The sequence below is a fragment of the Narcine bancroftii genome, chromosome 14 (assembly GCF_036971445.1).
Source record: "Narcine bancroftii isolate sNarBan1 chromosome 14, sNarBan1.hap1, whole genome shotgun sequence".
In the NCBI taxonomy this organism is placed as follows: domain Eukaryota; kingdom Metazoa; phylum Chordata; class Chondrichthyes; order Torpediniformes; family Narcinidae; genus Narcine; species Narcine bancroftii.
Window position 1 is genome coordinate 61,733,550 of NC_091482.1, and position 23,293 is coordinate 61,756,842.

The 23,293-nt window shown below is 35.8% G+C and overlaps 1 protein-coding gene across 6 annotated transcripts in view; it reads left to right on the top strand.

Annotated features, from left to right (window-relative positions):
- zwilch (zwilch kinetochore protein) overlaps positions 1–23,293 on the top strand; it is a 62,702-nt gene that overhangs the window by 4,480 nt on the left and 34,929 nt on the right. For all 6 annotated transcript variants that reach the window (XR_011348628.1, XM_069910724.1, XM_069910720.1 and 3 more), the window contains exons 3-17: positions 325–420; positions 1,279–1,394; positions 2,526–2,725; positions 3,592–3,671; positions 4,331–4,486; positions 6,753–6,824; positions 11,752–11,845; positions 12,314–12,369; positions 13,734–13,842; positions 14,560–14,639; positions 15,279–15,435; positions 18,899–18,927; positions 19,016–19,152; positions 21,179–21,274; positions 22,624–22,742. Coding sequence is in view for 5 of the 6 variants with exons in the window: in XM_069910724.1 (XP_069766825.1) it covers positions 325–420; positions 1,279–1,394; positions 2,526–2,725; positions 3,592–3,671; positions 4,331–4,486; positions 6,753–6,824; positions 11,752–11,845; positions 12,314–12,369; positions 13,734–13,842; positions 14,560–14,639; positions 15,279–15,435; positions 18,899–18,927; positions 19,016–19,152; positions 21,179–21,274; positions 22,624–22,742 (1,597 nt within the window). In the remaining variant the exon portion in view is untranslated. The remainder of the gene's footprint in view (positions 1–324; positions 421–1,278; positions 1,395–2,525; positions 2,726–3,591; positions 3,672–4,330; positions 4,487–6,752; positions 6,825–11,751; positions 11,846–12,313; positions 12,370–13,733; positions 13,843–14,559; positions 14,640–15,278; positions 15,436–18,898; positions 18,928–19,015; positions 19,153–21,178; positions 21,275–22,623; positions 22,743–23,293) is intronic.

Below are 23,293 nucleotides of genomic sequence, written 5' to 3' on the forward strand. Positions count from 1 at the left end.
ACAACCAAGGCAATTATCTCATGATTTCCAAGGAGGCAGTGTGGTTGAAATTAAGATCACATTATAGCTACAAATTGTCCAGGTGCATTTCCTGTTCTTCAATGCTGCCATGCATCAAATTAGTATTAACAAGGTGTGCAATTGCATCCTTATCTGCTACCCATCAATATAATTATGTTTTCAATTGTTAAAGGGTAGGTTAGATCTTATTTTTCATGTTTTACATTAGTTACTACAGGTTTTAAGTACTTTGTGGGTTATAAGGTCCTTTGGGGTGTTCAGAAATTACATAGAGCTCAGTTTTTTTCTTTCTTTGTCTTGTAGGATGATGTCCAAGTATATCTTGTAGATGAACTGAATAAAAATCCCTTGCATGCATTCTGGAAGGAGAATGCATCAGTGTTCATCGCAGAAAGGGCAGTAAGTATATAAATTATAGTTTTGTATTAAATTATTCAAGCACCTTTAGAGGAATACTGAAGTATGATTTCAAGAACTTTGGTTTCTTGATGCTCCAAATTAGAGCAGGTGGACTTTTCTGAATTGCTTCATATCAAAATTAAAGCAGCAATGATTTACATAAAAACTGTCTTCCAATTATCCTTTATTTTGAGTTCTATACTTATTTTTGAAATTTTCTGCTATTTTAGGATATGTTTTCAATCATTTATCCATGTCTCTACCTCATTGAAGTGCTAGTTTATGAAATGTTACATCAACTTTCAGAGAAAAAATTAACTGTTTTTGCATTATGATCTCTTCTAACTGCTTATGGGGAGAAATTAATCACAAAATGTAATTACAACTATTAGAGATGAGATTTATTTAATAAAAGTTTTTAAAATTTGAATAGTTTGAGTTTAGTTTTCAGGCATTTAAAATATAAACTCTACAGTGGATTGTTTGCATTGTGTGATAAAGATCCTTAGAAAATTCCAAGTTGATGAATTGCTACATTTTATATGGGGAAAAGCTGGGACTGTAGAATTAAACCTAGTATTAGCTTTATTCTGGGGTTATAAATTGGCTGAGCTTCGAGTTGCTGGTTGTCGTCTGGAAACTGCATCTGGATTGGACTAGGCTCTGGTTTGTCCCTACAGTTCCTACTTGGCTATTTAGGGTCATGCTTGAAGAAAGAGTTTGGTATTTCTGAATCTTTAGATGAAGTTTTATTTCAAACGCATGATACTTTTCTGATACACAGGCAGCAGAGCTACAAGATTTTTAAAAATTCTCTTCAGTTGGTTGGTCTGACTAGAGGTGCTCTTTTTCACATAGCCTCCCAAAGAACATGAGGACAGCGTGGACGACTCTTTTAATAATGAAACCAGCCAGCCAACATCTAGCAAGTTAGAAGATGTGGGCCCTTTGCCTCTTTCGGTCATGAAAGCAAGGTAAAAGCAAAGCAATTACAATGGAAATTAATTAAAAGAATTGGAATCTTAATCTCTTTGTTCACAGTTTGCAGAAATGCTGTTTATTTCTCAGATTCACCTTCATAAAGATCATGTTCAAAGGCAAAAATAAGTCATCGTGTGCTCCCTCTGTCCATTTTTATGGAATAAATGTTCCTTTATTTTGTCCCATTTCTTGAACTGGCACAAGAATTGTACGCATGTTATGAAAATATAATGGTAATGGAGTTGAGATTCTTTCTATCAGGTAATGATAGCTAATTTGTATGTAAGGATTTAATTGCATCTCTTGAATGGGGACAATTATATCAAAGATCTGAAATTGCTTTTCATTGGTACTACTGATGGCGACATCCTTTAGGATGAACATTTCTACATGTTTCTGTGTGAATCCGTCTACAAAGTTATTTCTTGCTGAGTTAGTAGTATGATAGAACATTGTGTTGGAAGAAAGAAAGACAATCTTTTTATGCTTGACCTGAGATGCCTTTGCTCAACAAGGACTAGGTAACTTACAGGACTAGAGTCCAATTGTTTCTGTGGGGTGACACAAAAATTTGCCTTAATAGTTTTTATCTTGCATAAGGTGTAAATGTATCTTTTGGCCGAGTGCTAAGTACTTGTCATGAAAATAATAATCCAAGTAAATTACATTTGCTCAAAATGACAAAAAAAGGGAGAATTAAATCACAGGAGGTAAAATGCTTGCACGCACAATTGTAAATAAAGTTGTTTAAAGAAACGCACTATTTTGCACATTTCATTGATCTTGCATCTCCCTGAGGAAGCTTTGTCTTGTGAAACCAAAGATTAAAGATTCAGGATTGCAGCATTAATCCTGCAAAGTGCAAACTATTTTAAAAGTAAAACAGAAAAATCTGTAGACATTAGGGTTGAAGTAAAAACACAATGCTGGATAAACTCAGCAGGTCAAATGGTGTCTTTTCTATATCAAAGGTAGAAATACACAACTGACGTTTCAAACTCAAAAATAGCAGAGGTCATGAGAAATCAAAATGATTTCTTGATTTCTGTAACTAAATCCCAGTTCACCTCTCATTAGTTTGTTGCTATCCATAAGGTTACTCCATTTCTTTTTCGTCCTCACAGGCAGCTAGTTTCCTGGTATGCCTTGGCCCATAATCCGCACATGTCACAGATGATCGGATGCAGCATGCCTACTGCACTTCCTGTCCTTTGGGTTAGATGTGATGGCTCTGACTCGGAAGGCACTGTTTGGTTTGGAGCTGAACCTGTTAAAACTGGGAAAGAGGTTACGTCGATGGTTTTCCATGTCGTCACCTGCACTGGTGAGATGTCATAATAGTTTAAATAATAGTGTTAAATGTTAGCAGAGGGGTAATTGAAGCCTAACAAACTCAAATTAATAAAAATGGAACCACTACAAGAACTGAAGAAAATAAGAGCAGGAGTTGTCTACCTGGCCTTTCAAAGTTGCTCCACCATTCAGTTGATCTACTCCAAGTGTCAATTCCTTCTTTGTGCCAGATCTCCAAGTCTTTCACGAATTTATCTGCCTACACTATAAATATTTATAATGAGTTACCTGATAGCTCTCTATACCAGAGAATTCCAGGAATATATCGCTCTCAAAAAAAAGAAATTTCTGCATGCCATGTTTTTAAATGATTGATTCCTTATCTTCAAACCATATATCCTCTTAGACCTTGTGAAAGCATCCCATCACTTATCCTGCCATGATCCCTCAGGATGTTACATGTTGAAATAAGATCATCCTTTATTCTTCTAAACTCCAAAGAATACAAACAGAACAAGACAATCCTCTCCAAACATGAATTAGCCTTTTGGACCAACTCAAATGCTACTACTGTATTTTTTTTCCTCTCCTACGTACCTGCTGAAATGCCACGTATTCAACAACTTGCCTCCACTAGAGTATTACATGTGAACTTAATTTATACTGTGATAGGCTCATTAAGGCAGAGAAAGTGGCCATTCATTTAATATAGTTCTTGAACTTGATAATAGGAGGGTAAATTTGATTTGTGGTAATTCATGTTAACTATAAAATATATTTTATTTTTTTAACTAATTGAAATTGTTGTACAAATGTATTCCAATTTTATTTAACATTTAGGTTTATAGTGAATAAAGTATAGACCTGTTTGAGTTGACTAATTCCTCATTCATCCAGGACCAATTGTTGACAAGAGCAGTTTCACAACCTTGGAAAGATTGAAAGCAGCCCATAAGGACAGACATCTTTGTTCTGCCGTAGGTTTTTATTTTCTCCCTTATTCACTATAAATACCTTTGATAAAGCGTAAGAATAGAAAATGTTGAATATTGTATTAACATCCAAAAGAGAAGTTAAGTGTCTGTACAAAATCTTTGTTGTAAAACTCTTTGCGGGTTTTGACCAAGATAATGTACTTGGTACCTGATTAGAATGCTCAGATCTGCCACTTCTTCTGTGGTGATAAATTGATGTGATCTTTTAATGTGGTCAATGATCTGAAATGATAAGATATTTTCCCTTCCTGACATGCTGCTTGATGTCCTGAGCTTTCCAGCATTTTTGGTTTCTTTATTATTTACCTATCCAGATTTTGCAGTATTTTCCTTTTTTGGTGATTTTTTTTTGCTGTAAGCGTAAGTAAACATGCTTAGATGAAGTGAATTATAAATGGCATTTCAGGCACATCTTTCACAGACTCTGGACAAACCGAAGATCTTCAAGGACAATTAAGCTGTTTTTGCTGTTCAGCGTGAGAAACTGATCTGCACAGGGCATGTCCTCTCAAACTGACTGCCTGACAGCAGTGACTGTACTTGACAATTTCATCATTTGTAAATGGATTTGAAGTTTAAGCTTGAGACAGATACTGATTGACTGGAAGTGTCTCTTTATGTATGTGCTAATTGTGATGCAGGTATCGACCAAAGGCTATGCACACTTCGACTTGTTTGGTGCCTCCTTAATTGATAGTACAATCATTGAGCCACAGAGTAACATTATGGTAGATTTCACTTGGAACAATGTGGAGAAAATCTTAGAAATCCCTCCGCTTACATCGGTTACCACCCTGGTAAGTGAAACAAAGGTTTTCTATCTTTTTTTTAAGAATGAAATAAATTAATAAATAAAATTTTCACAAATAGCATGAGAATAGGTAGGTGAAGGTGCAGAACAGTGTATTTTGCATTTGGGAAGTTCTATTTCCTTGCCATATTTTGCTGTTTTGCTTAATGGCTGACTCAACCATATTATGTAGTGCAAGGCCTTCAGCCAATAGGAAATTGTTGAGCGTGATGCTTGGTACACTGCTGCAGTTCGTCTATTCAGTGTGTAATTATTTTTGTAAACTCATTCTCAACATGCTTGGCTAAAGATATTGGCTACCAATTATTTTGGAGCATGCAAAATTTTATCCTGTGAATAATAGTTTCCAGGTTGGTCCAGAAGACTGCAGGCTGAAATTTTTGCTGGGATTTCCATATGCATGGCCCGTGAATGCTGGCCACATGTACTGACGTCCACAGTTGCTGCCTAACTCATTGAGTTCTTCCAACAATTTATTCTTTCGCTCCTGATTCCAGCATCTGCATCTTTGGTATAACTCAGTTTTGCTGCTTCACTGTGAATTCTCTTCAAGATGTATCCACTTTGAAGACGTTTCCCCTTAACTATGATGGAAGTATTGTGAAACCTTTCTCATTGCTACTACTAGAATCGTAGACTTGGGCATCTCTGGACTTTGTTTCTTCCATAGGCAATTGGGTGGTCATTGCTGGTTCTAGCTCTTGACCTCTTGGAGGATAAGCTGGCTGAAGTCCTTATTAAGTTTGGGAGCAAAATGAGTGTGGAATGGGAGGAATGAAATGATTTCTTTTTAAAAGAAAACCCATTTTATAACATAGTCTTTGGGACCATTTGTAACAGTACCACATTTTACCCAGTAGATGTCAAACTGAAGCTTAGTTTAAGACAGTTGTGATTTCCATTTGGGATTTTATAATATTTCCTTGTATAATAAAATCCTATATAATGAGCAAATATCCTTATCAATGTTTCTCTCCTTTTGCTGCTGTTACGTACTAGATCAGCTGCAATGGAAATGTACCACACACATTTGTATTTTCAAAAACAATAATTTTTATTATTAATTATTAACAACACTTCTTAACTCTTAAATTAATTTAAACTTAATTTTGAAAAGATGATTTTAAAGTTCAATCTCAGAAAGCTTTTGTGTTGAAACAGTCTTTACTGCTGTTTAAAAGCAATTATGGAGTAAGTATGAGACATCAGATTTCTTTAAATTGTTGCTCAAAAGCAATTGTGAAGTATTTTGAAACATCAAGTTATCAGACTTCTTTAAAACTTGCACATTTCTTGTAGAGTTGTGTTCAGAGCAATGTTTCTTTATACGAGTGATTTTTTTTTTCCTTCTCTTGAATGGAAATTTTGGAATCTGTGTTCCACTCGATGAATCTGTCCTCTTTTCAAAGAGACAGCGAAGTGGCTAAATTCTTCAAAAACCACTTTTCATAAGGAGAACATAAGTATTCTTGTTACTGCATTTCAATCCTGTGTGACTTATGGGATGGCCAAGCCCCTCAATCCTGTGTTATTTACAGGTTGGCCAGGCATTTTCTGGTATCAAAATGTCTCTGTTTTCAGTAATGTATCTCATCACATGACATGTAACATAATTTCTGTCTTTTAAGTTCATAATACCTTCTTCAGAAGTATGAATCATGAGCCAGTGGACTCTCGCTTGTCTGTGAGCATAGCCAGCAGAATGGCAGTGTGTGTACACAGCTGCTATTGAGCAAACACCTATTGTTTTGAGTTCTCAATGGAGAGTGGTCAAAAGACTTTTATGACCGTTTGCAGTTTTGAATTAGCAGTCTTTTTAAGCAACCAGGTTTCGAGTAGAAAAATTACTCATCAGACTTTATGACTTTCAAAATGGTTTCTCGGTAAGTATCTGTGTAAATATGCCCCTGTCCAAACAAAAATATTTACTAAAAATATATAAGATTTTGAGTTTAAAGATTAATAACACAAATCTATTACAACTGCAAACCATTAATGTCTTCTTTGGCTTGGCTTCGCGGACGAAGATTTATGGAGGGGGTAAAAGTCCACGTCAGCTGCAGGCTCGATTGTAAACCATTAATGTAATGACATTGATATTGTAATGACTTTTGTAACAGTTTTTACAATAATTTCCAGAAGTACATTCCTTCATAGTGTTATTCAATTGTTACTCTTAATAACAACTATTAGAGAAGGTTTGTTCTCATCATTTATTGTTTCTCTTTTCCTTTTACCTTCGATTTGTTTAGAATATAAAAGTGGAACCTGGAGATCCAAGAAATCCTGCTTTTCAAACATATAAGGAGTTAGAATTTCTCCTTGTAAGTGTTTCAAGTAGCCATTGAGATCATTGTGTTCATGTGATTTTTTTTAAGAGCAGAATTGATTTGTTCTGATGAATTGCATCTTGAAAGTATTTCTTATTTTTACCAAATAATTTGGAATATTTACCTGTCATGCTACATTTTTTAAAAACTTTATTTATTTGTTCAAAAAACAAATAATATATGACATATACAACAATTAACCATAAACATGAACGTTATTTTTTATATTTAGAAAAAAAAAGAAAAGAACCCCCCCCCCTTCAGCCAATTCTCCTAAGGAGAGCCATAAAGAAAGAAAAAATATTAAAGAAAAATTAAATATACATATTCCGATCTAATCAATGTAAATTGAAATGTAAATATTCTGAATATAACAACCACTTATTAATTAAAAAATTATAATTATCACACGAAACATACGTAATTTTTTCCATTAAACAATATCTCATTATGCCATCTTTTAATATCAATCATATTTGTATCTTTCCACGTACTAGCAATACATTTTTTCACTACAGATAAAGCTAAATATACAAAAGCAAGCTGAAACTTATCTAATCCCAAGCCTTTCAGAAGTTGCAAATTACCCAATAATAATACTGTTGGATCTAAAACTATTTTAATCTTTTACAGATATTCTAAAAACGATTGAATTTTCTTCCAAAAAGATTGTATATGTATACATGACCAAACAGCATGAAAAAAAGTTCCAACAGTATCACCACGTCTAAAACACAAATCTGATTCATGAAAACCATACTTTTTTAATTTTTCAGGTGTTAAGTATAATTGATGTAAAAAATTATAGTTAATCATTGCATAACGTGCATTTATCAATCTAGTTACACTATCATAACAGATATCTAACCAATCATCTTCGGAAAAAATAAAACCAGTATCCGCTTCCCATTTACTTTTAGATCTATCCCAACCCTTTTTATCCATACCATCCTGTAATATTTGATACATAGATGAAATATAACCCTTCTCTGGTACCTTCATAAGAAAAGTCTCAAATTTAGTCATTTCAGGTAAAATCATATCTCTACCAAACATACATTTTACCAAAGATCGAATTTGATAATAGAGAAACAAAGAGTTCTTATCAATACCAAAACTTTCCCTCATCTGATTAAAAGATAAAAATTTACCCTCTTTAAAACAATCTACCAAATTTTTCACACCTTTAAATCTCCAATGCAATAAACTTCGATTATGTATTGAAAAAGAAATAAGTTGATTATTATACAACGGAGTCAAAGCCGATAATTTACCCCTAGAGCCTGTCATTTTATTTTTCTTTATCCATAACTTCATTAAATGTTTTAGTATAGGCACATTATATTGTAACAAATTTATATTCCATCAAAACAAAAATTGATGTATTTCAAATTCAGAAATATTTGCCATCTCAATTTTGGCCCAACTAGGAGGCCGTACCAAATCCATCAATGAACTAATAAATTTAAGTTGGGCTGCTTCATAATAATTTTGAAAATGTGGTAAACGTAATCCCCCTAACTCATATTTCCAAGTTAATTTATTCAAAGCTACTCTCGAAAATTTACCTCTCCGTAAAAACTCCCTAACCATTTTATTCAAGTCTCGAAAAAAAAATATTATAAAGTAAATACGGAATAGATTGAAACAAATATTGTATACGTGGAAAAATATTCATCTTAATTGTATTTATCCTACCCATTAAATTAATAGGTAAATCTTTCCATTTAATCAAATCAGTTTTAATTTTTTTCATTAATGGAACATAATTTAATTTATATAAAGATTGATCATTAACATTCAAAATTATACCCAAATATTTAATTCAATCAGTCCATTTCAAATTAATAATATTCTTATAAACTGAATAATCTCCTTCACTTAGCGGTAATATTTCACTTTTTTCCCAATTAATTTTATATCCAGAAAGACATCCATATTGTATTAAACACTCCTTCAAGTGCAAAAGTGACTGAGCTGGGTTTATTAAATACACCAGTACATCATCAGCAAATAAATTAATTTTATACTCCTCAACTAAAACTTTCATACCTTGTATCTGTGTATTTTGTCTTATTAGCTGTGCTAAAGGTTCAATCACTAATGCAAACAAAGCTGGTGATAAAGGACAACCTTGACGAGTTGATCGACTTAACTTAAAGGGTTCCGAAATCAAACCATTCGTCAATACTCTAGCTACTGGTTTACTATATAGAGCCCTAATCCAACCAATAAAGAAAGGACCAAACTTAAATTTCTCCAAAACTTTAAACAAAAAATTCCATTCAACTCTATCAAATGCTTTTTCTGCATCTAGAGATATCACCATCGGGTGATCTGAAGATTGTCGAAATCTATTAATCAAACTAATCACGCACAAAATATTATCTGAAGCATATCTATTCTTTATAAAACCTGTTTGATCCATATGAATCAACTTGGGTAAAAATTTAGCCAATCTATTCGCTAATATTTTAGCTATTATTTTACAATCTACATTTAACAACGAAATTGGTCTATATGAAGATACTTTCAAAGGATCTCTGTTTTTTTGGGATTACTGTAATTAAAGCACTTGAACAAGACTCAGGTAATTCATTATGTTCTCCAACTTGACGTAATACATCCCCAAACACTGTAGATAAATCATCATAAAAAATTTTATAAAATTCAACCGAAAATCCATCATCACCAGGCGATTTACCGTTCGGCATTTCCATCATAGCCATTTTAATTTCCGAATCAGTAAATGGTTCCTCTAATCTGCATCCTCTAATATCGGTAAATTCAACTGTGATTTTAAAAAAAGATCAATCGATCCAGTTTCTTGTTTTCCTTCAGACGTATATAACTTTTTATAAAATGAACAAAATTCATCATTAATCTCACAAGGTTTATAAGTAATAAGAGAATTCTGTCTAACAAAATTCATCATTAATCTCACAAGGTTTATAAGTAATAAGAGAATTCCGTCTAACAAAATTCATCATTAATCTCACAAGGTTTATAAGTAATAAGAGAATTCCGTCTAACAAAATTCATCATTAATCTCACAAGGTTTATAAGTAATAAGAGAATTCCGTCTAACAAAATTCATCATTAATCTCAAGGTTTATAAGTAATAAGAGAATTCCGTCTAACAAAATTCATCATTAATCTCACAAGGTTTATAAGTAATAAGAGAATTCCGTCTAACAAAATTCATCATTAATCTCACAAGGTTTATAAGTAATAAGAGAATTCCGTCTAACAAAATTCATCATTAATCTCACGAGGTTTATAAGTAATAAGAGAATTCCGTCTAACAAAATTCATCATTAATCTCACAAGGTTTATAAGTAATAAGAGAATTCCGTCTAACAAAATTCATCATTAATCTCACGAGGTTTATAAGTAATAAGAGAATTCCGTCTAACAAAATTCATCATTAATCTCACGAGGTTTATAAGTAATAAGAGAATTCCATCTAACAGCATTAATAGCCCTCGAAATCTGTTCTTTCTTTAATTGCCACGCCAAAACCTTGTGCTTTCTCTCCCCATTCATAATACCGTTGTTTAGTCCTATTAATCACACATTCAAATTGATAAGATTGGAAAGTATTATATTCCAATTTCAACCTAGATAATTCTATTTTCTGATCTTCCGTCTGTCATGCTACATTTGGCAACTTTGTAAACTCACACATGAAATAGCATTTGATTTTTTTGGACACTTTGAGAAGATGTTTCTCCTTCAGGTTTGATGCTAATGATCTACCAGCTGCAAAAGTATAAATTAAATTACTACCATGTCTTAAGGCAGCAAAAGAGATGAATATAAAAGGATAGATAGCTGTTTACATTTTCAGTTAGGGCAAATAAAAAGTGACATTTCAATTTGTTGAGTCTAAGTGTCAAGTTAAACTTGGTCACAACATTTTCTAGTCTTTAAGCCACAAAAATACTTTGTGATATAAGCAATTCATTATTATTGGTTGAACCAGAACTGAGATACACATTGTTTTAAAAACGTGAAGTTAGTGTACAGGAATTAGGAGCAAAACTTCATTGATTGTTTTAATTATAAAATTGGAGCTTTTGTAGAGGTATTCATTATTTCTCTTCACTTCCACTCCCTCCCCACAGGTAAAAGGAAATCAGTGGAATTTAATTTAATATTCAAATCAAACCATGAATATACCATGATACATCTGTATAATGCTCACAAAAGAAGTTGCTATGTTTTTGAATCACGTGGTGAACCAGATTAGGTTCTTGATCTTTTTCCATCCTAACCAATATGTATGTAAGCGTAGCTCAATAGTAGTGCTTTTTCTTTAAGTCAGAAAGTTCTAGTTTAAGTTCCACACCAGAGATAGTAGAACACACTGGAGGTGCTTTCTTTCAAATAAGGCATTGACCTATACTTACATGAGAAGCTGTTGGATACATTGCCAGAACATTGCTAGAGGTAAATAATTCCTAGTTTTGATTGTTATCCAGTCACTCAGTGGAGAAAGTGGATACTGTATTAGGCCCTACCTTAATATCTCTTTCCAAGCTCTTTGTACATGTAATGGCAATATACAAACATGCTGGAGAAAGTCAGCAGGTCATGCATACCTGGCAAAGGGCCCAGCCCCAAAACATTGGTTACCCTTTACTTCCTATGAATGCTGTGCGACCTGCTGAATTTCAGGTCTGTGGATTTGCATTCATTTGCTTGGGTTTCCTATATATTCACTGCCACACCATTGGAACAAAGTCAAAGTGGCTGTAGTCAAATCAATTGGTTAAAGATAATAGGGGAGAAATTTTAGGAAAAATGGTCTGTGAAGAACAAAAACTTTAAAAGATGGGATGAAAAAGATAAATGTTGCTTTAAAAACACTGCCTTCATTCACATCACACATGATCTTGTTTCTTGTGTTTTGTCACAGGTTTTGGCTAAAGGATTGAAAACGGGTGAAACTGAATGGCCAGAGGTTCTGGAAGAAAAATCTGCAATTGAAGTTGTTCAAGAGTTAATTGAAGGTACAGAATTTTCATATTTGAAACATATCTGCTGCAATAAATTTGAATCTGTGCAAGATTTTGAATGATTTGAGTACAAGTGGCTTTACTTTACCTTCCATCTGTTCCATTTCAATTGGAAATCTGCACTCTATGATGATGAGGAATGAAACACATTTTTCATGATTTTTGTAAATTGTGCCATTGGCTAAAATTTTATTTTCAATGGCGTATAGCTTTAGCCTTTGAGATGGCTTGGAAAACTCCGTAGATTTATTCATTTATTTTATTTTCAAAATGAAATGCCATTTCCCATTTTATCCATTTGATTAAATATGACTGTTCTTGAATAATTTAGTCATATCTTACTGAAACTTACAGCATTTAAGTAGTGTAAAGTGGATACATGACCTTTTGCCTTGAATAGAATTTTATATTATTTGATTTGTCTTAGTATGGAATATTTTTTGCATTTCATGTTTGATGAAGACTTAAAGAACCAAATCACCATGTCTCACCATCACCTAAAGAAAACTGACACGGAGGTATGATATTTGGATAAGTGAGATTTTTTGCTGGGAATAAGCATGGTAAAAATAACATTGCCCAAAAGTAACAATGACTTTTATTTTAAAGGAGGGTACTCTGTGGGTGAACCAAAATGGTTATGCTTTTATGGAGCCCATTATCTTTTGCATAATGTCCATTTCTAGGTCAAGCAGCAGGCTTGGTTTGTACTTGATGACAGGGCCTCTACCTCACCAGACATGGTCCACACTCTCCAGTCTTTCAAAATATGGGATTATCTTCCACATTGGTTCTACATTTTCAACAAATGCCCAGACATTTTCATTGGTGCTGAGTCACTCAAGTATGCATTCATTAATCATGCTTGATCTGCTCATCTAAAGACCCCCTTATTCTGATGATGAACAGGCCTTGTTACTGATTTCACCCATTTCCCCCGATTACTATGGCAATGTCCTTGAGTGTTCTGAAGGTAGAAACCCTGGAGTTGGTTGTAAGTATGGTTACCATAGGCTGTTTTGGCTTGTAAATAAATTTATTGTTTCTTTATCTCTATCACTCTATTGCATCTACACCCCCCAGGCCTAATTAATGAGATCTTCATAAGTCTTCATTTAGAATAAAATATCATATTTGTAAGAGATGTGTTTAGCAGACCTCCATAGGTTTATCTCCATGCTCTGTTAGTTGGTTTGGTGGTCTCATAACCTGGTGAATTCCTCTTCTGCAGATGGGGCTTCTGCATTAACATGGGAATTTCTTTGGCTGCTGTCTTCATATCTTTCACCACATTCCCATGTGGGCCTGTATGCCTGCTCTAGTTATTTTTCTGAAATAATACACCTAAAGTGGAATGTTGAAAGTTATTCTGTTGCAATAAGCAGCTTTTCTCTGTCAGTGAGGGTTATATATTTCTAGGAATGTTTTGTAGTTTACTGGAGCTGGCAGAATGTTAAACTATCTTGTTTATTCCTTTAGTGTTCTCTGATTTAAAGGTGCTGATATATTAATGAGTTGAGAAATCATTTATTTAATTCAGTATTTAAACTTCATTGATTTAAAAAGGTTATAAAGATTAATTTCAATTAAGTTTAGGAAAAATCCAATGCTTGATCATGCAAAAATATTTCTAATATGTGTACTACGCTAGAGTTATTTCAGTACCTCGAATTTGTTTTGAGATTTGCATCTTTCTCTGTTAAAGCACAAGCTGTATAATTATCTGCAACCTTTAGTGTCTTAATACTACAACAGCACCATAGTTATCTTAAAAAATACACTTTAATCTCATTTTTTTTTTCACTTTAATCTCATTTAAGGAAATCTAAGACGCTAGTCATAAATTTTTGACCAGGACTTTGTTTTCATTGTTTTATATCAGAAATTGAAAAGTGATGAAGCTGCTATTGAATCAACCATCCATTCATCATTTGCTCTTGAACGTGGAGACCTTGATTTTGCAGAGCAGCTTTGGACTAGAATGAGGAAAAGTATGTATTACCTGTGGGACAGATTATTCCTGTTGTTTTGATGTTACCAGTGAGGGAACATGGTGATACTGACATTTCCATGCATTGATATTGGATATCAGAGAATGGAATAAATGCTCCTTGTAATGCGCGTCGAAAGAACCAAAGACTTGTTGATCCATACCAAGGCTTTTATTAACTAAAAGACTGGAGCATATCACAAGTAGGTCGACCAGTCCAGAATGACCTGGTCTGGCTAGGAGCAATCCTTTAAGACCTGCCAGTAGTTGTGGCTATGCTCTCAGTCAATCACAGTCATCCTACACTACCATCTGTACATATACACATTGGTATATGAATCTGTACTATCACACTCCTTATAGATTAACTATCTCCTGGTAGCCTCACCAATGGCGCAATGAAAATCAGTGAAGTAGCCTTTGGAAGATTTTTCAACTTGGAGGCATTATTTAATGCAATAATTAGAATCTTGATTTTCATGCTCCAGAAGAAAAGGGATTTCTGGTCCAATAATTGGTGAAACTATAAAGATTTTGTGAAAGGCAAATTATCAAGCAGCTTTTTCTTGGAATGTAGAAAATGCTGAACAAGTCGAGCAGTATCTGAGGCGAGCAACGGAGAAGTTATGTTGTAGCAATGAAGAGAGCTTTGATTCTCTCGCTCACCGAGTGTTCGTTTCTCTGACTTCGACTCATTTTATTTTTGTTTTTATTTTAGCTGTTTCTTCATACCAAGATGTGGTAGATTGCTTAACACTAGTTTTGCAGAATCTAAAATGCAAGGATATTCAACCATGGGTATGGAGCATATTTGTATTTTAATGTTTGTTTAAATGCTATCTGAAATATATATTTTAAGAAAACTATTGCTTTTTAAGATTTAGGAGTTTGAATATTGAATCAATTAAAATTTGATCTGTATTTTTTCTTGATTGTTTGCTGATTAATGATGGGACATTAGGCTGTTTTATTCCAGTAAATGGGTCATCTGGGTGTTGTATGATTTATCATTGTTACAAGAACACTGCATGTAGTACCAATGGTCGGAGCTAAGGTTGGAGCCACAATGCTTCCATCTGGTGACATTTGACACATTTCTATTCTATAGTTCACCATAGATCAAACCATCCAGATTGTTCCATTTATACAGATTAAGAGGGAATAATTTTAAACTAAATTTAAATAGGACATACAGCACTTACAAGTGCGTGCCGCCCAAATTATACCCCATTAACCTATACCTAGGTATGTTTTTGAAGGGTGGGAGGAAACCGGAGCTCCCTGAGAAAACCCGTCCCTTCCTGATCGCTGGTGCTGAAAAGGTATTGCGTTAACTACTACGCCAAGAATTGTTTTCTCAAGTTTTGGGGTTTTGTATAACTTTAATGATACGCTTATTGTAACTGGAGCACTGGACAAATTCTGGCCACCTTCCAGATTCATCGAGGGAGCAACAGTTCTCTCAGCCAATTAATCCAGCAGTCTTACCAATGTGCCATGCCTGCTGTTTCTGTTAATGGACTAACTGCAATCCGAATGCTTTTGGAAATTGGTCTGGACAAATTGCAGAGGGATTACATAAACTATTTTATAGGTAGGTATTCCTCAGTACTTGTCTAGTTTGTTACTTTGATCTTATGAATGGTTAATTTGGTTATATGGCAATACAACCCCCATCCTTGCCTATACAGAAACATAGAAAGTAGCTGAAGGAGAATGCTGGGTGAAACATTTGAATGATGTTGCAGTGCATAATGCGAGTAGGATGTATTACCCCTCTTTGTTGCTGGATTGACTAAAGCCAAGTAAAACTTCCAGCAAACCTTTACAGGGTGAAGAATTGCAAGGCTGATTCAGAGACCTCGAGTATTGTTTCACAGACTTTATTTCACATTAAAACAGGCTGTTTGCCAACTATGTTTAGTGTCAGTATCAAAGCTGGTTCGTGAACTTTGTTTCACAGAGTGATATTATCAATCTTCATGAAATTTCTTCCACAGAGGGAAAGGAAATCTGGAAGGTCTGTTGTGTGATGTGCCCATTACTCCATCAAAGCGCTGGCGACCCATGGTGACTTTCTGCGGACTATAAATCACCTTCCTGCCTTTACTATTAAATACTCGCGTTCTGAACTTCCTTCACTGAAATTGGCACCATGCAGTTTTGTTCTCTGTGATGAGCTGCTGAACAGTTAACGATCTACAAATCTTCTGGGTAATGGCTGAGTCAGGAACAGACTGGTTGGAAGGGAAAGGCCTATGGTTGGAAACATGGTGAGGGCCGGGATCACAAGGGATTGTGACCTCCCCTACCGTCCGTATTACTGGCAAACATCCAGTCACTCAAGAATAAAATCGACAACCTGAGAGCAAGGCTGCTTTATCAGAGTCGGGTGAGACAAATCTCAGTTGTTTGCTTCTCCAAGACCTGGCTAATGGAGAACACACTGGATACTGCTATCTGATCAGAGAGTTTCACCATTTATAGACTGGATTAGAATTCGGATTCTGGAAAAGGGAAAGCGGGCGGTGTGTGCTTTTCATTAATACTGGGTGGTGTATGGATGCCTTAGAGAAAATCTCGATTGAATGCAGACCCTTCTATCTACCCCGAGAGTTCTCATCATTGTTCCTCACCGGAGTTTATAGCCCTCCTGATGCCAATTACAAACAGGCATTTGCAGAGCTGCATGATGTGGTCAGCAAACAAGAGACAGCCCACTCCGACACGCTACAAATCTTAGTCAGAAACTAAAACCAGACCTGTCTTAAGAAAACCCTGCCCAAGTACCACCACCATGTAACCTGCTGTTCTAGAGGTCCCAGCACTCTTGATCACCAAGATAAGGAAGGCCCATCGTTCTTTCCTGAGATTGCATTTTGCTAAGTTGGATCATCTGTCTCTACTACTTCTGCCTTCATACAAACAGTGCCTAAAAAGAGTGTCTCTGGAGATCATACCAACTAGATGGTGGTCACAGGAGGCTGAAGAACAGTTGCAGGACTACCTCAATTCAGCAGACTGACCGGTATTCAAAGACACCGCAAAGGGTTTGAATGATTACACCATGGCTGTAACAGACTTTATCAAAACAGCTGTGGACAAGTGTGTCCCTACCAAATCGTTCAGGGTTTTCCCCAACCAGAAGACCCGGAAAAACAATGAAATTCGGAACCTGCTGAGAGCCAGATTGCTACAGAAGGAGCAGGTATGACCTGTGGAAAGCCACCTCCCAAGCAAGGTGGAGTTTCCAGATGAAAATGGAAACCATGAAGGATACCAAATCTGACAAACCTAATGCCGCCTTTGCCTAGTTCTACCACAAGAGCAAGAAAGAGCCACCACTGTGCACCCCCATGTTACCTGATGATCATCTCCTGTCCGTATTCAAGGATGACATGTGGGCTTCCTTTAGAAGAGTGAATCCGAGGAAAGCATCCAGTCTGGATGGAGTACCCGGATGAGTATTAAAAATCTGTGCTGATCAAATTACCAATGTATTCATGGATATCTTCAACATCTCACTCAGGCAAGGCGTGGTACCCACCTGTTTCAAACAGGCATCAATCGTACCCATTCAAAAAAAAAAAAAAAAACGTACCCATTCCCAAGAAGAATGTGGTAACCTTCCTAAATGGCACTCACATCGTCAGTGTTTTGAAAAGCTGTTGTTGAAGCACATTAGCTCTTGTCTGAGCGGCGACATAGATTTGTTCCAATTTGCCTATCATAGCAACAAGTCTATGGAGATGTCATCTCAATGGCTCTACACCAAGGCCCCATAATGCCTGGACAGCAAAAATGCATACATCACGATGCTCTTTATCGACTATAGCTTAGTATTTAATACCATCATTCCCTCAAAATTGATCAACAAACTCCAAGACTAGGATTCAACATCCCACTGTGTAATTGGATCCTTTATTTCCTCGTCTACAGACCACAATCAGTGAGGATCTATGACTGTGTAGCCCAGTGCGACAACAATACCACGGTAGTTGGTAATATAAAAAGGGCTAATGAGTAAGCACTCAGGAGGTTGATTGAAAACTTGGCCGAATAGTGCATCAACAATAACCTTGCACTCAATGTCACCTAAACCAAGGAGCTGATTGTTGACTTCAGGAAGGGAAAATCAGATGTGTATGATCCAGCGATCATTATGGGATCAGAGGTGGAGAGGGTGAGCAAATTTAGGTTCTTGGGAGTCACTATCTTGGAGGATCATTCCTGGACCAACAGACTAATGGGATTGTGAAGAAAGCACGTCAGTGCCTCTACTTCCTCAGGTTTTTGCAGAGGTTTGGTATCATAACAGAAACCCCAGACAAATTTCTACCAATGTGTGGTGGAAAGTGTGCTGACTGGCTGCATTATGGTCTGATGTTGGGACACCAATATTCCTGAGTGCAAAGCCCTGCAAAAGGTAGTGGAGATAGCCCAGGACATCACAAGAAAAACCCTTCCCACCATCAAGAACATCTATGGGCATTGCTGCCGTTGGAGAGCCACATCAGAATGTGTGGGTGGATCACACCACCAAGTACACCCTCTGTACTCGCTGCTGCCATCAGGAAAGAGGTATAGGGGCCGCAAGACTCACACCACCAGGTTCCGAAACAGCTGCTACCCCTCCACTATCAGACTCCTCAACAACAAACTCAACCAGACTCATTTTGAAGACTCTTACTTTTGTACTTTGGTTTTTTTTCCCCTCTCTGTTTTGCAGTCAGGGATTTACAATTCTTTATTTGTTTACATGTGTACATTGTGTACAGTTTTTTGCACATTACCAATAAGTGTAATTCTGCCTGGCTTGCAGGAAAACAAAATCTCAGGGTTGTATGTGATGTCATGTATGTACTCTGACAATAAATCTAAATCTTTAAAGCACATTTAATAAGTGTATTAACCCCATGTGTTGTGAAAACTGGAGGAAAAGGAAGGGCACTTGTGACTGCAAGACCCCACATCTCTCAAGCACTTTCCAAAATGAGCAACTTTGTATGTATTTTTATTTAACTGTAAGTCGTGATAGAAAATTTGTTTTCTTCTAGGTCAAGAACTCACTACCTTGAATTACTTGGTAAGGATAATAAATAATATTTACAATTTGTGTCTAAGCTTTGTTTCTTATCTAATAATTTAGCTTTTATTAACATTTGATCCTGCAGGAGTACTTTGTGAATTCCACCGTAAGTCTTGAAGACCAGTTGCTCCGTCTCCGTAAACTCCATCACATGCTCGAACTGCTACTGTGTTGCAGTGCCTTTCTCAATTTGAGCCACGAGAAGCTCTTTGCATTGACACAGTAAGCACTCAGTTTGTATATTCTATGTAAATAATGATGTGTTTGCAACAAGTATTGCAGTGTCACAGAAAAATGCATCATTTAATTATTTCTTTTAATCTCTTTAATTGTAAAAATATATTTTTTAACTGAACAATGCCCCATAAATGGTATTTCACTCTGAATACTCTTCTTCCTGCTTGGATTATAAATGTGTTCACATCAAAAGATACCTCTGTTGTCCTTCTCTGAAACCTCAGGATTATAATTTTTTTTAACTCCTTTTAAATGTTAATGTGATTTAGGTCATGTTTTTTTTAAAGAACCAAACTACCATGGCTCAATTTAAGATAATCTCTCCCTCCAAGTCTTGCAAAATGACTCTGGCTCTTCAGTTTGATTAAATATTCCTGGAATGTGGCTTTCCATGTAATACTCTATTTGTATAATCTTTCTTTCGATTTGAGTTTTGTTTTATTGATGGTTAAATTGTTTTTGTTTTGGAAAGTGTGTTTAATGATTGAGTTCCAAAGCAAATCTCAATTAGGATGGATTTTTCTTTCATTCCAATCCTGCACATTTCTGTAAAGAGTTTGAAATATAGAAAATAAATAAAAATACATGCAATATATCAAAGGGGTGCTTTTTACAATCAATGCATTTTAAACAGAATGTTGTTTGTCATCTATATTAACGATTGGTTAGCACAACACAATTATAGTGCCAGCTACCGAGTTTTGAACTTGGCGCAGTCTGTAAGGAGTTTGTACATTCTCCCCATGTTTGCATGAGTTTTCTCTAGGTGCTCTGGTTTCCTTCCACCCTTCAAAAACGCATACAAGTTTTGCAGGTTAATTGGGATATTTGGGCAGCGTAATGTCTAAATTAAAATTAAAAAAAATTAAAGTGTGAGGTGTTGCACTTTGGGAGGAGGAACCAGGGTAGGATTTGCACAATAAATGGTAGTGGCGTCACGAGTAGAAAGGGACATAAAGAAAGCTTTTAGCCTATTGGCCATCATTATTTCCATTGTGAAGTACAGGAGTTGGGATGTTATGTTGAAGTTGTACAAGACATTGGTGAGGCTAAAATGTGGAGTAATGCGTACAGTTTTGGCCATCTACCTACAGGAAAGGTGTAAAGTTGAAATAGTGCAGAGAATTTACAAGGATGTCGCCAGGACATGAAGAGCTGAGTTGTAGGGGAAGGTTGATTAGATGAGGACTTTATTCCCTGGAATGTTGGAGAATGAGGGGAGATTTGATAGAAATTCTGAGGTATAAAGACAAACAGGCTTTTTCCACCAAGGTTGGATGAGACAGGAAGTAGAAGGCATGGATAAAGGGTGAAAGGTAAAATATTTAAGGGGAACATTAGGGAAACTTTACACAGAAGGTGCTGGGAGTGGTGATGATGGAGGTGGGTTTGATTTTTGATGTTTAAGATAAAATTGGATAAGAACATGGATGGGAGGGTGTGGAGGGCTATGGTCCAAGGGCAGATTTGGGGACTTAGGCAGAATAATAGTTTGGCATGGACCAGAGAGGCTAAAGGGCCAGTTTCTATGCTGCTCTAATCCATAATTAAATTCTAATGCTGATTAGTTGGATCTCTTTTGAGTTGGCAAGAATTGGAATTTTACATTGTTTACACAGCAGTTCAGAGGATTGATATAGATGATTCCAAAGTATTGTTGTGAAATTATTTTTGAAATAAACTTCAATTTATGAAACCTGACTAGATTATAATTTCCCAGGTGATTATGATCCAAGGGAAGAATGGGAGAGAGGAAAATACAAAATGAAGGAGGAAGCCCAATAACATTGGTTTTTGGATTGCTTTGACAAAAAGATAGAAGTTGGCCTGAATGGCATCCAGAAGTTTACTGTTTCATTTGAAATACACATAGATTAGTGGTACTGATTGAGAATGGAAATCAATTGGATACTTTACAGGTTGAGGATTTAGTGTTGAAACTATTGTTGCAAATTTATTATCTTTGATTATTATAAAAAAAGATACTGTACTGCATCTCCCCTTTCAACAGATCCTGCTCCAGATACTACAAGGACAATCCACTAGATGAACAACATGTTTTCCAGTTGCTCATCAGACCTATGGCCATCAATGCTTTCTATGAAAGGTAAGGTTCAAAACTGAAATGTGTAAGTTGTCAATACAGAAGCAATGTATTTGATTAAAGTAACTCGAACAGGCATTTGAGTACAGTTTATATTAAATGCTTTGCTATGTATATTTTTATTGTGTTTGATTTCTGGTAGGAGATGAGACAGGGTCATAATCTTGCAGTCTTTAAAGCAACAAGGTAGTGTATTGGTGTGGATAGAAGACTGGAAGGTGAACAGGAAATTGTAGGTCATTTTTTTAATTGGCAAGATGGTGTCTCACAGAGATCAATACTGGAGCTTCATCTTTCAGAACATAAATGACAGATGAAAGCAGCAAGATGTAGTTAAAAATAAGGAGTCGCTCATTTAAGATTTTTTCTGACAGTGTCAAATCTTTGGAACTATTCAAAGGGCATTGAAATCAGAATCTTTGAATATTTTTTAATGCAGCTAAGTTTGTGATAAATATGGTGTTAAAGATTAGTGAGTAGATGGAATGTAGAGTTGCAGTCATGGGGTAATCAGCTACACCTTGTTCCTAATTCATATCTGTTTGTGAGAACTTGTATGCCTCACCTGTAAGGAACTACTGAACAGAAAGCATTGGATGTTAAGTAGGACATGCAGAAGGGAACTCCTTAAAGGTAAATATTTTGAAAATAATTGTTTAAAGGCAGGGAGGGGCTAAAATGAAGGATGCAATATATGAGAAAATAGCTATGGACCAAACTGCTGGGAGAGAGGTGAAATATTAGAAGGGCAGATGAAAGGAGATCAGGCAGTAAATTATAACAGTATGTGTTATTAGCATCATGTGAAGAACTGTAAAGGGAAGCGTGAGCAAGCATCGATTTGCAATGATGGGAGTCTATTTTTGTAATTTAAAAAAAAATACATGATTTACTATGAGCACCATTATATGTTTTTATGACCTGGTATTTTTTGAGTGACCAAGTGAAATTGTGCACACAGTACGGGCAGTGTACTTCGCCTTTGAACATCTGATGATGAGAGATTCAAATCATGGCTGTCAGGCAGAAGTTCTGTAAACATGCTTGACAATTGGTGGTTATGGCATACTCATCTGACCACTGGATGAAGACTCGAGTATCAGACCTGAGAGAAAATAGCAATAAAAACTCTTCATATTTGCAAATAGCTTCCAAATAATGAATGTATTTAAGGCAGTGGTTCATGATTAGCCAGGACATCAAAGGTTATGGGGAGAAGGGCAGTGGAGCTAAGTGGGGAATATTGATCAGCTCATGATTAAATGGCAGGGCAGACTCTTTGGGCTGAATAGCCCATTTCTGCTTCTATGTCTTGTGGTCTAATTCTGGGTTGTTTTTTTTTTTCATTTTAGTGAAAATCCCATTATGTGGAGAATGGAGATTGTCAGTGGCCACGGGCAGAAAGAATTAAAAACAATATGGCAGTTGAACACCAAGCCACCGGTAGATCATGTGACATTTAATACCCCAGGTATTTTCCTTGATTTGTTAATACCCTCAACAGTGAGAAGGGATCTTTTGCCGACAAGCTAACTGGTTATCTCGGACATTCATAAAACCATGTAAAGAGTGCAATTTACAGAGTATGGGATTATAATGAAAAGGAAGATTAGCATCAAGGGCATGGGAGCATTGTTATGGGCCTCATTCATGAGCCTTTTGGCTGCAGAGAAGAAATTATCTTTAAGCCTAATGGTGTATGCCTTCACAAGATGGGAGGAGAGAGTCAAGTCAAGTTTATTGCCATCTAATTGTACAAGAACAACCTGACGAAACAGCATTCTCCAGTCCTCGGTGCAAAATGTGCAGACACATAACCAGACATAACCCTCATACAGACAAATAATACATATGCAGGAAAAATATTTCATCTATACAAATAAATAAAATATATTATCACTTAATTAAGAGAGCCTTGGATGGTTAGTGTGAGTAGTTCCTTTGGTCGTTCAGCATTCTCACTGTCTGTGGGAAGAAGCTGTTCCTCAGCCTAGTGGTGCTGGCTTTGATGGACCTGTATCC